Source organism: Molossus molossus, unplaced genomic scaffold (assembly GCF_014108415.1).
Source record: "Molossus molossus isolate mMolMol1 unplaced genomic scaffold, mMolMol1.p scaffold_m16_p_21, whole genome shotgun sequence".
NCBI lineage: Eukaryota > Metazoa > Chordata > Mammalia > Chiroptera > Molossidae > Molossus > Molossus molossus.
The window spans coordinates 35,098,290-35,118,173 of NW_023425357.1; the positions used below are offsets into that span (position 1 = coordinate 35,098,290).

The following is a 19,884-nucleotide window of genomic DNA, read 5'->3' on the forward strand; positions in this document are numbered from 1 at the left end:
TTTATATGTTATTAGATTTTACTAAACAACTTACTAGGGAATATTCTCTGAACTATTATTCTAATAAAGCTGCTGAACTAGTTAGTCTCTCTCTTTCATTAAGTCCCTCCCTCTATCTAACCAAAGGCATGCAGCTACAACATGGTTGTCTTGGTTAGGGACAAAGCCTGGTGTCATGAAGCTGAGTCAAGCTCACAGGTCTTATATAATTTTCAATTGATTAAAAAAATAAACTAGGAAATAGATATTAGGAACAGAAAATTTCACCAGAAAGATGACAATTTCTCAAGTTACTGCTGGTGAATATTTTTAAACCATGTTAAATTTGAGACTTTGATTATTAAAACAATTAATTCTGTTCTTTAATTACTGATGCGACTAAACAGAGTTCACTTTTTCAAAACAAGCATCTGTAATGACTTAAATAGTCAAAAGTAATTATCATCTTAGTTCTAGAGCAGCAGTTCTCAACCTGTGGGTGGGGTCGCGACCCCTTTGGGGGTTGAACGACCCTTTCACAGGGGTTGCCTAAGACTTAACAGTAGCAAAATTACAGTTATGAAGTGGCAACAAAAATAATTTTATGGTTGGGGGTCACCACAACATGAAGAACTGTATTAAAGGGTCGCAGCATTAGGAAGGTTGAGAACCATTGCTCTAGAGGGACTCAGATATAACTACTTTCTCATTTCCTTGGACACTATTTACTATTTCCCCTAGAAAGATTCAATGAGGTTCTGACGGGCCAGAAATGCACTATAGTGAAATTCCCAACTATAGAATATACAGTATTACAATAAAGAAAAAAGAAAGACAGAAAGGAGGAAAAAAAGGAAGGAGGGTCTCTCATTAATACTGCTTCTATAGTAAACAAAGCCCTCTAAACTCCTATTCTAGGGAGACTGGTGAAAACAGATCTGCATTGGCCAAATAACAACATGATTCTAATTACAAAGGTAACATGATAAAGCTCAGAAGCAAAATATGACTTCTAATTATCTTATCCCATTTTGATGTGGATATATAATGGAATGACAGTAAGAAATAAAACACACACAAACACTCACACAGACACAGAGATAAGCTCCAAGAATTAATATGAGTTGCTAAAAAGCAAGAACAATTGAATGTAACAATACAAAGGAATAAAATGTGGTTTGTAACTTATTTAGGACCTTCTGCCATAAATAAATCTAATAAATTGTTGTTTCTGAGGCCTTTGCTGGCTCCCAGAGTTCTCTCCTATATGTAGCTATAACTTGTAACAGTAATCTGAAAACTGCATTATTAGCACAAGTATCAACCACTAATCTAACTCTTCAATAAGAAAATAAATACTTTTGTAACCAAATTGTATATTCAGAATGATGTACTTAACATTGACCTTTAGGGGTAAGAAATATTTAACAATGTTAAAAAAAAAATAACATCATCATTGAATAAGAATATGGTAGCATAGCACAACCCTTGTATAAATAACCACAAAATTTATGAAAATAAAAATTGGGTTTTCTGCCTCTGTTCAATCAAACCATTAGAGTTCAGGTGTATGTTCTGTTCTAAACTTAGACATTAAAAAACAGAAAATTGGTCCCTGGTGACAGCATTGGCAATCAGCATTTTACAATGATAAACCTCTTGCTAATTAACAGAACAGAAGTCAGCACACAGCCAGTCTTCTTGCCACCACTTCATCCGTTGAGCAATGTTAACATTCTAATTAGAACTTGGTGAACAAATAGACGTCCCAAGTCTCCTGTATAATCTCTTAGAACAAAATTAAAAAAACTCAGAAATAAACTTACAGTATTTTATTTCTACTTCTTAATTTTATACCTGCTGGGTAAGCTCTCTGACATTTGTCAACCCTCTGCAGTTGGAGCTTTACATTTTAAAACTGAAGCACTGGATTTGTGTGGCTGTTCTTTCTCATAACCTGAACTATATTGGGTATTTTTTCTCAATAGGGGTGGGGAGAGAAGAGATATATTGTGGAAAATGTTTTCAGTTCAGAGAATATATAAAGTAGCTCTGAATATTACAAGATGGGGAAAATGTTATTAAAATTACAAACATTTTTTTAGTGTCTTTATAAATAAAAAGCATAGAACACAGAAAGCCAATTAATAATAATAACAATAACAATAATAAAATATTAAATATATAGTGAGCAAAGGCTGAATGGCTCATTCTCGTGAAACACCATTTGACACAACTGCCTAGATGGGTTTCCATACTCGAACATTTTGCTGAGTGAAAGTTCCAGCAAACACACAGTAAGCTGCCTTTAGCCCACTAAGAACATCAAGGAATTGCCTGATGGAATGGCCACAGATGAACAGGTCATTTGTTTCATAAGATACTTAAATACTCAATAAAGACATAACAAATTCCCCCCGCCCCCCACTGTTATCAGACGCCACGTTGTGGTAGAACATCAGACAAACTCACAAATTTACCACAAAAATGTGTGGCAAAAAAAGAATAGTTTATATATATGTATATATATAAATTTCTATATTTATGCCAATGTACTCACTCAGTACAAATAGCAAAATAGTATACCATTTCCTAAATACAAAATATAGCTTTCCAAAAAAATGAAACACACATTAGATATAAACCATCCAAAACTTGAACGATTGAAAACTGTATTCAAAATTAAATGACCCGGAGTGGGTCTCTTTCTGAAAAGTTCCCTTCATATCGGCAAGAAGCCTGTACTACTGAAAACGTAATTCAATGCCTCTCAATCAGAGAGAGAAAGAAAGGTTGGGGGTAGAGGGAAGAATATATGAGAACAAGAGAAAAAACAAATCAGAAGAAGAGCACAAAGAACCAAGGAAGATCATTACAAAAAGGGGAGAAAAATCTGGCTGTATAAACAAAACCAAGACCACAATTCCACTAAGTTTAACTAAATGTATAGGATAGGGGAAAAAAAAAAACCAAGCAGAAAAAAGTAGCCTTCAACAAACAATTAACAGGCTATTTTTTGTGTACTTAAAAAAAAAACAAAACGAAACTGACAAGAATACCAAAACATCTTATCTACATATAGAAGCCACACACAATTTGGCCTTGAACTGTATTAACAGCTTTCTACATGCCAAAAGAAAAATTAGACATAAGCATGTGTCCAGACAACAGGTTGTAGTGAGAAGCAGGCATCTCATGGGTGGTGAGAACACCCAAAACTGTATAATTAATGCTATAACTGCATGTTCTGGAGTGTGTTATTTTGCTCTCTTTAAATGTAACACAAGTTAATTCTTCATTTTAAGTCAATTACATGACCCTGTAAAGCCTAAGGCTTGTGGGAACCATCAGATAAGTGACCACTTCAAACTGTAAAGCACTGAAGTGACAAGTGAATTATACTCACTGCAGCTCAGGGACAAGTGACGTTTCAAGAAATTTTACTCTGCCTTTTTAAAATTAAAAGTTACACTGTTTCCTATCAGAGGGAAATTTTTGAAGACTTCAGAACAGCACCGTTCATGGGGGAAAATGCATTGTTTCCTGTTTCTCAGGAATCAGCTCTCCTCATTCCTGAAAAGGTACTCCCCACCTGTGCTACAGGACTTGCTGGGTTACCCCAGATCAAAGTGGCCTTTTCCTTTAAGTTGCTACAGAGTCACAAAGCTAGAAATATATTACCAATTGTTTAAAATAAAGTGAAAAAGGGGGGAATGATATAGATGAATATAAAATGGGAACAACCAAACCAAGACTGGGTTAAGAAGAAAACAGACTTAAATTGCAATGTCAGTTTAAACTACTGCAGGAGGATATCAGAACATAATTTACCATAACATCATCCCCTTCATTTTTTATAGAGCAAGATAATTATTTTTTCTATGCAGTTATGGCTGAACCCTTTACCCCTTACCAGAAATAGAGATTTAACAACAATCTGAAAAATAAAATCAATAGCATTCCAGCTGTTCCCAGTTGTGTTGTCTGCCTTTGTGATAAAGAAGCCTCTTATCTGTGTAGAGCTCTTAATACAGCTTTCTTGTCAGAATGTTACCTCTCCAGTTTTTCCATAAAAACTGAAAAAGGATTCCTTCACTTTGGCCAACAGCTGTGCTTTTTATATTGAAAAATCACAGCCTTAGTTACTATTTGAATTTTCCTTTTTCAAAAGCTATTATTTGACTAAAACAATGCAGGAAAGAAAATAATGAAGAACAAAAGTAAACATGACAATATAAACTATTTTCTAATAGCAACAATAACTGAGCAGTCCAACTCTTAAATTTAAACTGTATTTTAAAAGAAATAATGCCTAGGAAAATAGCAACAATTAATTCTGTCAGCTGGAAACTCAAATATTGATTCTCAGTCATCATTGTTATTAGGAATATAAAATATGAACAGGTTAACAATGGTGGATAATCACTGCAACAGGCAGCATAGGTGTGCTCTTTTGCAGCCAGAGTAAAATCTATCCATTTACTCAATCACAGTTTTTCATATTTCATTTTGTTTTTAAAGTAACAGTTCAATAATCCTCATGGAATCATAATATCTCAGGACATCTTGGAATCAGGATTTTCTTCATGGAATTTCTAAAAAAAGAAGATATTTAAAATAATTCACTAGGGAGGGAAAGCATTTATAAAGTTCCTGTTACCCTGACTGATCCCAAAGTATATTACAGTACTAGAAATGAGACTTTACCATATTTATACCTCCACAGAGTTTTCTGACTCAATATTTATATTTCTTGAGGAAAGGAGAAACGAGACATTATTATATCTAATATGTAATACATATCAGATTTCTGTCATTCCAAGGCAAACAAGATTAGAGCCAGAGGAATGCCCAGTATTAACAATATGACCTTAAGCTATCACTTATCGAGTAACTTATTCAAAGTAAAAAAGTAACATCTTTTGAGAACAACACATTAAAAAAATTAGAATCTAACAATGTTATTTACTTAACCCAAATCTGCTGAGAAATAATAAAATTCATTGATCCTTTTCAATAAGGAAGAAGTCAAAATGCAACTTACATATCTAGTTAAAAGGAGCCAGTCAAGTTGTTCCCTTGGTTTTGCAATGAAACAAGCAAATCAATCTTTTCAATGTTTTGGTTGGTGTTTATAGAGGATGCCAGTGGAGAATTATCTGACATTTGCTGAGAAAGAAGTGTTGTCACAGGTTGCTGGCCCTCATTTTGTGGTTGGCCTGGCTGACTTATGGCCATCAACTGATCTGGCAATGCAGCTGGTCCAGAAGTTAAAAGCTGATTACAGTCTGCAAAGACATTTAAAATAGAGAAGCTACCTAATTAGTTACCTTCTGTTAAGACTCGTAAGAAGATATGTATCAGTTACTAGGGGTAAGTCATTATTGTGTTCACTCAACACAAAACTAAAAGGTTTCTAGTGAAAAGTACTGATATTCACCTTTGGTTTCCTCTAAGCAGTATACAAATACAACTTTGTCCAGTTATCATCTTAAATTCTATATAATTTCCTTGGTTCATAAACATTAAAGATGGGATTCTACCTCCTTGGCAACTACTCAATTTAATGGGCTGAGATTTTCTGTCATTCTTCATTTTCCTTTCAAGTTCATAGGTTAAAGTGGCAAACACATACAATTATATACATTACCACATTTAATCTTCCAAATACCCTTGTCAAGTATGTAATATTACCACCATTTTAGATGTGCAAACAAGTTCATGCCAGTCAATTAACTTGTCTAAGATCACACAGTCTATATATGTATTGCTGGGACTTGAACCCAGTTCTAACTACAGTGTTCTTAAAACCACACTGTGCTTTGCTTCCTTCTAATAATAATAATGCTCTGACCATTTAAACCAATAACATTTTAAGAAATGAGAAATTAGAAAGAGTTTCTTACTATTTTGAATGCCAAATAAGAACATTCCTGAAGTCTGCTGAGATGAGCCAGGAGAATTTTGTAGTTGGTTCATTGTGCCTCCCGTAGTGTTATGAAATAAAGTAGCCTGTGGCTGAGGTGAAGATGTGGCTCCCTGGATTCCAGGCATGTTGTTCTGAGGAGAATAAAGAGGAGACTGTTGCATGTCTTGTTGGTTTATACTGGTCTGCAATGCAGACATGGATGCTGGAGAGAGGAAGAGAGTTACTTGCTGCTCTTGAGAACTGGGTGACCCCTGGACCAACTGGATCTGAGGAGAGCTATGGAACAAGGAAGTCTGTGATGATTCAGACTGGGTAGGACCTGGATTCTGAAGTGAGGAAACTGTGGGCTGGTTCTGAAATTGCATGGGCTGCTGTTCTTGATTCATTGGGGCCAAATTACTTTGTTGGTGAAAAATTGACTGGTTCTGTTGTTCCTGATTAGTCATTGGATTTTGACTTGGGTTGAATATCATGTTTGGTGGTGGTTGTTTCTGAGATGTCATTGTAGCCATGGTATTCTGATTACTGAATAAAATGCTCTGTTGTTGCTGTTGCTGTTGCTGCTGCTGTTGCTGCTGTTGCTGCTGCTCCTGGGATGAAGAGTTACTCTGGATGGCAACTATTGAGTGCTGTGACTGGAAGATTGTCCCTTGTTGGTTTTGAGGCATTGGATTAGGAGGAAGGGAGCCCAGGGACACTTGAGGCTGGAAAAGACCTTGCTGGGAGGGTTGTGCCTGTTCTTGAGAAAGCATAGGGGTCTGAATGTGTGATATTGGAGACTGCTGTTGGAAAGCAGCTTGCTGCTCAGTGTTTGACGTTGACTGAAGAGGAGAAATTGAGTTCTGAGCTGCAAAAAATGAAATCTGTTCTTCTTGGGCTACTGTGTTAGTTTGAAGATTATTCATTGGACTCTGGGAAAGAAATATGTTGGCTGACTGCTGGTCTTGAGGAACATTAGAGCCCTGTAGCACAGCCATGGTACTTTGAGAGTGAAACATTGGAGGCTGCATCTGTTCAGTGGAGGTTGTAGAAGTCTGACTGTGGACAATAGGACTTGGACTGTGAAAAATAGAACCTTGAGTTTCCTGGGAAAGGTTCTGAGCATCAGCAATAGGATTCTGAGGATGAAAAAGTTGAGCCTGTGAATGAGAAGGCTGTTGCAAAAAATTCCCAGATTGGAGTGACATCATTTCATTACCTTGCTGGAATAAACCATTACCTTGTTGCTGGGTACCACTATTTTGAACACTCATCATACTTTTTGTAGATGAAAAAAGGTTAACTTGAGGTTGATTGTCCCCACTATGTTGCATTTGGACCATGGTCTGAAAGACACTGTTCTGAATCTGTTTTGCTTGTGTGCCTGCTTCTTCCCCATCTCCTGAACTTGATGTCTGAAACATGGTAGTGCCAGGTGTTGCAACTTGCTGTGTGGTGGTTGTAGTAGTTTCATTTCCAGAAACTGCAGGAGGAGAAGAAAACAATTCACACTGCATTTGTATGTCCTCATTGGTAGATAATGCACTCATCATATGAGGAGTCTGCTGGTAAACTGGAGATTGTTGAAGGTTTCCATTTGTTGAAGCAGTTGAAGGAAATAACTCTGACTGAATCTGGGCAGCTGCCTGGCAGATACTTTGTTGCATCTCCATCACCATTGCAGCTGATGATTCCATCACCTGCTGTTGCTGTTGCTGTTGCTGTTGATTAGATAAGGTGTTTTCAGTCTGTGGGTGAACACTTTCAGCTCTTCCAGCTATTAAACTATCTGGTCTGGTATGGACTGCTGGCTCTGTTGAGGAAAACATTCCAGGGCTGACACTATTCTGAATTTGATTGACTTGTTGAAAAATGTCTGCACTAAGCTGTTCTTGAACATTCTCATTACCATCTGGAGCAGAAAATAAAACTGAAGATAACTGTTGTTGTGCCTCTAAAACTTGTTGGACCAAGTCAACATTTCCACTGCTGCCACTAGCAGTACTGCCAGTAAAACTTCCTGCTTGCAACTGCTGAATCGTGTTCTGTAGCTGACTCACACTACTTGGTGACGGGAAAATACTTGATGAAATTTGCTGCTGTAGAGTCTGCGCTTGTTCTTGTAGTGGTGACTGCTGCTGTTGCTGTGATGCCTCAGTCAGGTGTGACAAATTAACCACTGTACCATCTGACTGTAACACCTCTCTAGACTGAGTTTCTCTTGTCTGAAACTGTGTAGCCTGCTGCAGTAGTGCATCACTGTTAGGCAGCTGACTAGAAGCAGAAACCGCTGGAAAGGTACCAGGCTGTGAAATGTCCTGTGTTTGGATAGTTGTCAGAGTCTCTGGGTTGTATGCCTTGGGCTGAATCTGTTGCTGCTTTTCATTTTCAGAGGATAAGTGGGAAGATGATGATGATGAAAAAGACCCATTTCCTGCTATGTTAGAGATATTTTCTAATGTTTGTTGAGTTGATCCAACTGTCTTTGTAGTCTAAAAAATAAAAATCCCCAAATAATATGTATATATATGTATGTATTAACATTAAATGAACTAATATGATACTTCAAAAATTAATATTATTCTCAAAACATATGCATATGCAGGACCAATTTTCCACTCTACATTATTATTTAAAAAACAGGTATAAGACTATGATTCTTGGTGGTAATATATCTGATTATCTAAAGAATATTTTAAAAACATGTATTATAAGCAAATATAGTTAAACAAGGAAGTAAAAGAATAATCAGTTATTGATATGCTTAGGACAGTAAGAACATTAATTCTATGGTTCATGAATTAATAGCAAATTAAAAATATGTCCATTTTTCAGTTTACTGGTAACATTATGATAGAAAAACAGTGAAAAAGAGAAAGGGAGTTACAGAAAAAGAGTGAGAAAGAAAAGGTAATTAAAATGTCTTTAATTTTGAAAATGCTAAACCAGTACTTTAATTAATACCTGCCATCCCACAGGTCTAGCTAACATATTAATTCCTCCCTTGTAAAAATGGATACTGGAAGTCACTATGCAGGCTATTTTATTGTAGTGTATATAAAAAAGCATTTACTCTGAAAAGCAAAATTCATTAAGTGCATCCAAAGACAAACATAAGAAACAAACAATAAAAGTAAAAAGCATAAACATGGGGAAAAGAAATCAAACCATTTAAAATATAAAAAGCAGTTTTTATATTTGAGGTTAAAATGTGGGGCACTAGTAAATGTAGTTGGCTTACCTTAAAAATAGGAGAAGATCTTTTTTCTGCTGTTACTTCCATCGGAGTAACATCTTCACTCTTAATCATACTGCTTGATATGAGTGGAGTGATCAGAGCATTAGGAAGAATATTTACCTTATCTAAGTTACATCCAGTAGTTTTCATTGCTGCACACACACACACACACACACACACACAAAAGAAAGAAAAGTTTAAAATTACTAAAGTCATCAACTATTTTATTCTATAGTGTGATAACTATTAGCCACGATTTAAATGTCTATTTTTTTTATGCTATGTAGTATGATATACAAAATTGGTATATCAAAATGTGCACCCCACCCCTTTTTTTGAAGTAGCATTAGCTTGAGGACTCCTGGTATGAGCCTAAGGCTGTAGTTTATATATTAACAAGCTTAAGCAGCCTTGAATTATACTTCTCAACACAATCAGGACATATTAAGGATACAACTTGGAAATCTCCATGAGGTTAAAGCTACTCAATTACAACTGTTACACTCTCCTTTTAGCACATAGCTGCCTGGCAGTATAAAGTTAAAAAAAAAAAAAACCACAAATTTTTTTCTTTATTGATTTTTTAGACAGAGAGGAAGGGAGAGGGAGAGGGAGAGAGAGATAGAAACATCAATGAAACAACATCAACTGTAAACCCCACATTGGGGATTGGACCCACACCTGAGCATGTGCCCTGACCAGGAATCAAACCAGCGACCTCTTGGTGTATGGGTCAATGCTCAACCACTGAGCCACACAGACCAGGCTAAAGTAAAAACTGTTTTAAGGCCACAGGGTTGTCTGAAAATTTCTCTCCTCAACAAAACAAGCTTCTCGAGATTTCCGGTCAAGATGGCAGCGTAGGTAAATGTGGTATCACCTCCTCCACCACCCACATCAAAATTACAACTAAACTACAGCACAACCAGCATTCATAACAGCCTCAAATAGAGCTGAATGGAAGTCTAACATCTACAAAATTAAACAAGCAGCCACATCGAGACTGGTAGGAGGGGCGGAGGTGAGGACAGACTGGCCCCACACCCACCTGTGACGGATAAAAATCAGGAGGACACCTCAGTTGGGAAGGTCCTCCCTGAGGAGTGAAGTACCCCGTCCCACACCAGGCACCCAGCTCAGGGTTCCAGTGCCAGAAAGAGAAGTCCCCATCACTTCTGGCTGAAAAAACCAGCAGGAACTGAGGCTGACAGAGGCTGAGGTTGAGGGAGCCTGAGGCTGCTGGAGCCCCAGGCAACTCCTCTTAAAGGGCCGGTGCACAAACTTACTCGGACTTGTTCCCTCTAAGCTCAGAGAGGAGGCAGCTTGAGGGGCGCCAGAGACATACAGGGAAGAACTGAACTGTTTGGCCTCGGAACGAAGGCTGGAGAGGCAGCTTTCTCCTGGACAGATGTGCTGTGGGAAGCTGATGTTCCTTTGGTGAGCCCTTCCCTGGGGCAGCAGATGGCCACCATATCTGGGACTCCAGCAACCTGGCTCACACCATTTGCTCCACCCTGGTGATTCCCTGAGGTGCCACCCTACACAACTTTTGGGCCCACCCAAGCTGTTTCCAAAGGCTTCACCATAGCATTGGCCTATCTTGGATCTTGCTTCAGAGTTTCCTAAAATCTCTCAAACAGCATCTGGTCTCAGTGAGCCCCATACTTCTCATTTAGTGGCCTCTGACCTGGCACTAGAAGCAGCCAGCCTTGGTTCACAACTTGGCTTTTCCTGGGCACCTCCAAGCCCAGCACAAGAAGCAGCCATTGGCAGATCATTTTGTAGCTTATGCCAGGTGGCCCTGGACAGAACATAGGCAGTGGCTGACCTTGCTCCAGAGCCAGGACACGTAGTGGACTACTTCAGACCACATCAAAACACCCCCACCCAACCACCTCTACAAGTGACACACTCAATGAGTGGACTCAGTGGGTACCAGAGCCCTGCTGAAGTAAGTCTTGCTCTGTGTGGCAGGCCTCTACACAGCTGATCCTGCAAGGTAGTGAGAGGGCAGTGGTCAGTGGGCACAGCCAGTCCTTGCAGCTGATCAGCCTGAGTTAATCCCTCCTATTGATGTGCCAACAACAATCAAGACTCAATTACAACAGAAGGGTGTACAGTCCACACTAGGGGTGCACCTTGAGGGCCCAGGTGGGGTGATCAGGGAGGCTGTGCCACTGAATCCTATAGGACACCTACAACAATAGGCCACCCTACAAAGCCTAGGAGACATAGCAACTCTACCTAATACATAGAAACAATCACAGGGAAGCAGCCAAAATGAGGAGACAAAGAAACACGTCCCAAATGAAAGAAAAGAACAAAACTCCAGGAAAAAAATTAAATCAAATGGAGATAAGCAATCAATCAGATGCGAGTTCAAAACACAGGTTATGCCCTGGCTGGTTTGGCTCAGTGGTTAGAGTGTCGGTCCGTGGACCAGAGAGTCTAGGGTTTGGTACCTCAGTTGCAGTTTGTCCCTGGCCCAAGTTGGAGTCGTGTGAGTGGCAACCACTCGATATGTCTCTCTCACATCGATATTTCTCTCCCTCTCTCTTTCCCTCCCTCTCTCCCTCCTGCTCTATCTGAAGAAAAATGCAAAAAATATGTCCTCGGGTGAGGATAGAAAACAAACAAATAAAAAAAACACCGGTTATTAAGGTTGCTCAAGGAACTTGGTGAGACATTCAAGGAACTTAGTGAGAACATCAACAACATAAAAAAGGACCAGTCAGAAAAATGAAGGATGTACTAACTGAAATAAAGAATGATTTACAGGGAATCAATAGTAGAGTAGGTAAAGCCAAGAAGCAAGCCATCAATTTGGAACATAAGAGAGCAAAAACACCCAATCAGAACAGCAAAAAAAAAAGAAAAAAAAAAAAAGAATCCAAAAAAATTAGGATAGTGTAAGGAGGCTCTGGGACAATTTCAAGTGTGCCAACAGCCCTGGCCGGTTTGGCTCAGCGGTTGGAGCATCGGCCTGCGGTCCAGAGAGACCCGGGTTCGGTTCCCGCTAAGGGCACGTACCTCGGTTGCAGTTTGTCCCTGGCCCTGGTTGGTCGTGAGGGTGGCAGCCACTCGATGTGTCCCTTCACATCGATGTTTCTCTCTCTCTCTCCCTCTCTCTCCCTCCCGCTCTGTCTGAACAAAAAATGGAAAAATGTCCTCGGGTGAGGATAAAAAAAAATAAAAAAAAAGCCAAAGGTTAAATACAAAGAGAGAATCTTAAAAGCAGCAAAAGAAAAGCGTTCATTACCTACAAAGGAGCTCCCATAGACTGTCAGCTGATTTCTCAAAAGAAACTTTGCAGGCCAGAAAGGAGTGGCAAGAGATATTCAAGGTGATGAAAATCAACAACCTACAACCAAAACTACTCTATCCTGCAAAGCTATCATTTAGAATTGATGGACATATCAAGAATTTCCCAGACAAGAAAAAGCTAAATTTGAAGGGTCTTCTTGAAGGAGAAGAACAAAAATATGAACAATAAAATGGCAATTAATACATATCTATCAACAATTGAATCTACAAACAAAATGAGCAAGCAGAACAGAAACAGACTCATAGATTTTTGTTGCTTGCCAGATGGGCGGGGGCTGGGTGAAATAGATGAAGGAATTAAGAAGTACAAATTGGTTGTTAAGACTGATGAACCTCAAAGGGAAGGGGGGAGGGAGGGTGGGATGAGATAAATCAAAGAACTGTTATGTATATATGCATAACAACAATGGACACTAACAATAGTGTGGGGAAGGCTGGAGGAGGGGAGATTGGGGAGTAGGGGGTCAATGGGGAAAAAAAGGGGGACATCTGTAATACATTCAACAATAAAGATGAGTTATAAAACAACAACAACAACAAACTCAAGCTTCTCATTAGAAAATGCCATTAAGTAACCAAATAAATTTTGCTTTTCTAAATTACGTAATGTCTTAGAAAACTTGAATTTGCCAAGTTGACACATGAATACATTTCTTTTAGATAAGACTTAAAATTTTGTCTTTTCAGAAATTTACGGACTATTTTAGCTTAACAATTAAATTTCCAAAACAAAACCAACAAGTGTTTTTCATTTCCTTCTCTCATTTTTAGTAGAGATTTAGATCAAAGAGAAGCAATATATAGCAGATGAGGTACATTTTATTATCTCATTATATTTACTTTTTCCCCTTGATTCTTTTTTTTTTTTTCCTACTTGAGTCCGCCGCTGGTGGACTTAGGGAAGCCGACTGATACCACTAATGACAGTCTTCTGAATTGAACACATACCCAAAATTCCGATCTAAAAATTTACCACTACTTGAAGACTCTGTGGAGAGAAATACAGATTCCCCACAGAATATACAGCTGTTAAATTTCTTAATTTGATATTAAGAAAAAAATCTTGGCTACAAAGAGGAATTTTAAATGGTATATGGTATATGAATAAGATTGCTACTTTTGTAAATATTCTGATTTAGAAATATCTGAAACTTTCTGGTCTTACTTCAACTTGTCTTATAGCCAATTGGCTAAAAAGAATTCCTGTGAAAACTGATTATATTGAGGAAGGGAAAAGTGCTAAATTTAACTTTGGATATTCTACGTTTTATTATTCTGAGAAACGTATCATTTATTCATGAGTTCTCTGGACCTATTTTCACCTAGATTCTACCAATACCAATACAATTCAACTCAAAATCTAATTTTTACTGAGCAAAAACATCAGGCATTTTAAAGTATTTGTGGCCCATCTCACAGGACAATTTGAATGATTAGTAGTATTGTCTTAAGTTGATCTGGTAATATTCAACTACTATTCTTGCTTTTGAATTATATTACAGCGTGAGCTCCACGAATGCAGAGATTTTGTTCTTGCTGCCTGCTGTGTAGTATGCAATTAATGAACATTTGTTGAATGAATGAAGAAATCAATCTTTCTTTATCTTTACCGTAGTCAGTTTAGTTTGCTGTGGATTGTTTGGTTAACTTTACAATGCAATGCTGTATAGTTTCATTAATAGTATTTCTGGTCTAAAAATTTCCAATATCGAAAGACAAATAAATGTATCACCTACAGTTACTGCTTAACAGGTCTATACATAATTTCCCCCAAAATTTACTTAGAGAAAAATCCTTATTATCATAGTTTCCCTTCTGAAAAGTGAGAATAGGTGGAATAAGTTGGGCAAGAGTCTTTTACTTATTCTAAGGAGACCACTGACAAACAGCTATGTCTACTTGTGCAGAAAAATAAGAAAAGGGCACTTTGTCTAATGCCCACACAAAGATACAAGTCTTTCTAAGGCCACTGACAATTTAGTTTTCTGAGTTCTATTCTGGTCTGCTTTCTGTTCTACCTCTATATGAACTCCAGCTGGAATCCTGCTGGTGCTGCCTGGTGTTAATAGATGGGGATGAGAAATGCTGGATCTGCAGGAGGAAAAGCATTTCTTCTGGTATATTCTCTAGTCTCTTGGTACTAATGGGCTTTCTGTTCTCTCTGCTGGTGCTGCTGGGGGTGGGGAAGGACCTGGATAGGCTGCCTTCTCTGACTGGGTAGAAGGTCAAGAATGCAGAATCTGGGTAGCCCCAGACTAGGTGGAGGTTTGGTCTGGTTTACCTTCTGCTACTCAATTGTCTTCTGTCACTGGGTGGAGGGTTGGGATACACTTGACCTAGATCTTCCTCTGCTCTTGGGTGGAGGGCCAGGGGCTACCAAGTCTGGGTCTCTATCTGCTCTTAGGGGAAGGACAGGGAGACACAGGGCCTGCTAGCACCACCAATGCAGGTGGAAGGGCATGTATGCAGCTGCCTGGTGTGGGGTTGGGTTGCTCTCCTGGGTTCTACCATTGCCATTACTGCAGTTAGCCTAGCCTGATATATGTGTGGCCCTCCTGGGTTCCACTGTTGGCAGATCTGGTCCACTGTTACTTGACAGGTATGGGGTATGGGGTGGGTTGAACCTCCCAAGTTCTGTTATTGCTACTGCAGGTATGGGTGGAGGGAGTGGGTCAGCTGCTGTCAATAGGTATGACTCAACCTAACAAGTCTCTGCTGGGCTTTCCCTTTCCTGACCTTCTGGCCAAAGAGCAGGCTTTTCATGCTTATTTATTGAATTTTTTTTTTTTTTTTGCTTATGCCAGTTCTGAGTTGCAGACCTCTCTGGTGCCCAGTTCAGATAAATGGGACATAAAAAGAAAACCCAGGAAACTTGGTGTCATTCTTCAAGATGTGAGGTCCCTAGTTAGTCTACTTTCTTCTCTTTGTATTTCAAAGTCCTTTTATGATTGTTAAATTATTTCCAAGGTATTTAGTAAATTTAGAAGGGAGGAACTAGGAAAAGTGAGTCTACACTTTCTTGTCCCAGAACCCACAACTGTATCTTAATAGACCTGTACATAATACTAAATGGCTTAATAGATGTCACCCTATCTTTTCTTCCTACATTTTCACTAGGTATTTATTGAGCCCTTTACAAAGTTCCAGGTACTGTTCTAGGTTCTGGGGATCCAGTGATGATAAAGAAGATGGATAAAACACTACTATGTAAACATCACATTTTTAGTGAAAGAAGAAAGAAAAACAAACATGTAAAATACAAACAACCTAGGGGTTGGGGAAAAAAATTTAAGCCAATTCAGAAAATGCAAAAGGTAAAGAAGATAGACATAGTCCGGCCAGTGTGGCTCAGTGATTAAACATCGACCCATGCACCAAGAGATCAATGGTTTGATTCCCAGTCGGGACACATGCCTGCCCAGGTTGTGGGCCTGATCCCCAGTGGGAGGCATGCAGGAGGCGGCCAATCGACATTCTCTCTCATCGACGTTTCTTTTTTTTTTAATCCTCACTCAAGGACATTTTCCCACTATTTGTTCAGATAGAGTGAGAAGGAGAGAGAGGAAAAGAGAGAGAAACATCGACGTGAAAGGGACACATCGAGTGGTTGCCACCCACATGACCCAACCAGGGCTATGAACCCGGGTCTCTCTGGACTGCAGGCTGACGCTCTAACCGCTGAGCCAAACCGGCCAGGGCTCATCGATGTTTCTATCGCTCCCTCTCACTTCCTCTCTCTCTAAAATCAATAAAGAAAAAAATATATATAAAAAAAGATAGACATATTTAAACAAGGAATACTGATATTGATATATTATGCTAAACAACTTTTTTTTTATTATTATTTTTTTTATCCTCACCCGAGGACATTTTCCCATTTTTTTGTTCAGGTAGAGTGGGAGGGAGAGAGAGGAACAGAGAGAGAGAAACATCGATGTGGCTGCCACCCGCACAACCGACCAGGGCCGGGGACAAACTGCAACCGAGGTACGCGCCCTTAGCGGGAACCGAACCCGGGTCTCTCAGGACCGCAGGTCAACGCTCTATCCGCTGAGCCAAATCGGCCAGGGCTATGCTAAACAACTTTTAAACAGTGTTCTCTTCCAACCATGTTAAACAATAACAACTTTTGAAACTTAGAAACATCTTTAGTAAAAGTTTTTTTTAAATCAGCAAGCAGCATTTAGGTCAAGTACAAATATGTATGGTTAAAATATGAATTAAGATTTATAGGGGAGCCCTGGCCGGTTTGGCTCAGCGGTTAAAGGGTCAGCCTGTGGTCCAGAGAGACCCAAGTTCGGTTCCCGCTAAGGGCATGTACCTTGGTTGCAGTTTGTCCCCGGCCCTGGATGGGGTACTGTATATTTTATTTTATCTTATCGGTTAATCTGTATTACTTTTGTATTAAAAATATAAACACAGTTAGGTAAAACTGAAAATGAATCAAAATGCTTTGGCACTAGACTTAATGTCTCACTGAGTAATTGTGCAGTTATCCTCCTTACTCCCCACTCTTCCAAACCTTCTCCACGAAACCAGAAACTTACTTCAGAGAGAAAGCTTTCACTATAAGACCATAACATCATATTTGGGTATCAAGTTCTAAATTTTATTGTAATTAGTGACTATTTATAAGAATGTTAACTGAAGGATTATATTGCTCAGTCTTCATCATTAAAGTATACCTCCCAGATGGTACCGTGACATTATACTAAAGCTGTGATTTCAAGGAATCATAAAAATAAGCCATTTGTCAAGGAAAATTCCTGGTTCTGAAAACTACTGTTTTTTTTTAAGTTGATCAGTAATCTCTAATTAATGATAATATCTTTATAAAAACAAAAATTTTAAACTGATAAGATAGCTGAGTATTCACAATTTAATTTTATATCTTCATAAAATTATTTTTATCTGCCCTGGTCAGTTTTGCTCAGTGGTTAGGGCGTCAGCCCACACCAGAGAGTCCCTGTTCGGTTCCCGCTAAGGGCATGTACCTCGGTTGCAGTTTGTCCCCCGCCCCGGTTAAGGCAGTGTGGGTGGCAGCCAGTCGATGTGTCTCTCTCACATCGATGTTTCTCTCTTTCTCTCTCTTGTCCTTCCTCTCTCCCTCCACCTCTACCTGAAGATAAATGTAACACTGTCCTCAGGTGAGGATAAAAAAAATATATTTTTATCATGATTTCAGTTGATAAAATTGTCAAAATAAGGAGGTCTGAATTTTGAAAAAGAATATGTGCATGTGTGTTTGTTTTATTTTTTTAGGCTTGTAAGATTTTGATCAAATGACTAAATAATTTTGTTACTAAAATTAAACGTAGCTGCCTGGCTCAGTTAGTTGAATGTTGTCAGTTTGATTCCCCGGCCAGGGCACATGCCTAGGTTTCAGGCTCAAGCTTTGGTGGGGGCAGCAAGATATTTCTCTCTTTTTGCCCCCCTCTCCCTTCCTTTCTCTTTCAAAATCAATAAAAATATATTTTAAAAAATTAAACATAGCATTTAAAGCCTTTCAACCTTTAATCCAATAATCTTGTATGAAAAATTTCACAATGGATTAGGTAAGTGTTCTATCAGCCTGATACTCTATGAAGAGAAGCATAAAGAAATTTTTGTAGAAAAGCACAAAGTTGGGAAAGGATAGACCACTAATGTTCCAGACTTACCTTAATGATGAATTAATTATGGTATTATTTATCTAATGAACATGGTTTGAATTATTTTTTCTTAGAGGTGTTACTATATATACTAAAGCTTAACCTATCTTTTTAAATCCTAGCTAAGTGACCTTGGGCACATTATTTAACCTCTCGGCATTTATTTATTTACTTATTTATTTATTTTTGCGGGAGGAGGAGAGTGTGAGACGTGGAGTGCGGGAGGAGGTGAGTGTGAGACGTGGAGTGCGGGAGGAGGAGAGTGTGAGACGTGGAGTGCGGGAGGAGGAGAGTGTGAGACGTGGAGTGCGGGAGGAGGAGAGTGTGAGACGTGGAGTGCGGGAGGAGGAGAGTGTGAGACGTGGAGTGCGGGAGGAGGAGAGTGTGAGACGTGGAGTGCGGGAGGAGGTGAGTGTGAGACGTGGAGTACGGGAGGAGGTGAGTGTGAGACGTGGAGTGCGGGAGGAGTTGAGTGTGAGATGTGGAGTGCAGGAGCAGTTGAGTGTGAGATGTGGAGTGTGGCAGGAGAGTGTGAGACATGGAGTGTGGGAGGAGGTGAGTGTGAGACGTGGAGTGTGGGAGGAAGAGAGTGTGAGACGTGGAGTGTGGGAGAGTGTCTATTTAATCTCTCTGGAACCTTGGTTTTCTCATCTATGAAACGAAAATAAATTAGCTACCTCAATAGAGTTTGGAAGATTAAATGAGATGCCAGTAAAGAGTGTAGCATATTGCCTAGAACTTAATATATGTCAAATGTATATGTTAGCTATAATTATATATAGCACAGATTTATACATTTTCTTGTAGTTGAATCAGATAATCTTGGCAGTTTACTCACCAGTGCATAATTTCTCACCAATCTACTATGAAAAATGTTCATGGTTAGAAATTATAGTAGCAAGCTACACTGAACACATATACAAGGATGCTAAATTTTACTACTGACAATAGGAAAAAAATCCACCATATTGATAAAATTAATTAAGCATATTGTTCCCTTTAAAAATGTAAGTATTTTTAATTTTATAATTTAATTTGATTTAATTCATGAATTTCACAGTAGAAAAATATAAGTAAAAGCTAGAATTATAGGAATAAATCAGTGGCTATTATGTAATTGATATCATTTATAATGGCACAAAAGTATCATAGTTGTATTAGAAATCTGCTAAGAAAAGATTCTACCCCATTATAATATCCTGAAGATATCTTCATTATCTCTTGGGACTGGCAGGGGAGTAAATAAAGATGACCGAAGAAAGAACTTAAAGCAACTTTTTCAAATGCCAATAGTTCATATTTCAGTCTCTTCAGTGTTAATGTCAAGTACTAATCTTATTAGTAGCAAAAAGGTTTATAAACTCTATTTTTTTTTTTTTTTATCCTCACCCGAGGATATTTTTCCATTTTTTGTAAAGATAGAGTGGGAGGGAGAGAGAGGAAGGGAGAGAGAGAGAGAAACATCGACGTGAAGGGACACATCAAGTGGCTGCCACCTGCATGACCAACCAGGGCCGTGCAACCGAAGTACGTGCCCTTAGCGGGAACCCAACCCGGGTCTCTCCGGACCGCAGGCCGACGCTCTAACCACTGAGCCAAACTGGCCAGGGCTATGAACTCTATTTCTGATATGTATTATTGTAGTTTAGATATACTTTCAAGTTTTTTAATATTGGGAAATGGAAAACAAAACAAAACAAATGACTCTTCCATTCCAACATGTTTAAAAAAAGTTGTTTATATGATGAATGAAGAGAAACACCACACTGGGAAAAAAGTCTCTG

At 38.7% G+C, this 19,884-nt stretch overlaps 1 protein-coding gene across 8 annotated transcripts in view; it reads right to left on the reverse strand.

Moving 5' to 3' along the window:
* Nucleotides 1-569: 569 nt before the first annotated feature.
* The window catches only part of NFAT5 (nuclear factor of activated T cells 5), a 128,648-nt gene continuing 109,333 nt past the window's right edge, over nucleotides 570-19,884 (reverse strand). For 6 of the 8 annotated variants that reach the window (XM_036273842.1, XM_036273846.1, XM_036273845.1 and 3 more), the window contains 4 exons: nucleotides 9,129-9,277; nucleotides 5,886-8,379; nucleotides 5,024-5,267; nucleotides 570-4,574 (listed from right to left, as the gene is read on the reverse strand). In XM_036273842.1, coding sequence (XP_036129735.1) covers nucleotides 5,032-5,267; nucleotides 5,886-8,379; nucleotides 9,129-9,277 — 2,879 coding nt within the window. In that variant the 3' untranslated portion in view covers nucleotides 570-4,574; nucleotides 5,024-5,031. The remainder of the gene's footprint in view (nucleotides 4,575-5,023; nucleotides 5,268-5,885; nucleotides 8,380-9,128; nucleotides 9,278-19,884) is intronic. The other 2 variants (XM_036273840.1, XM_036273843.1) reach the window with 2 other exon arrangements.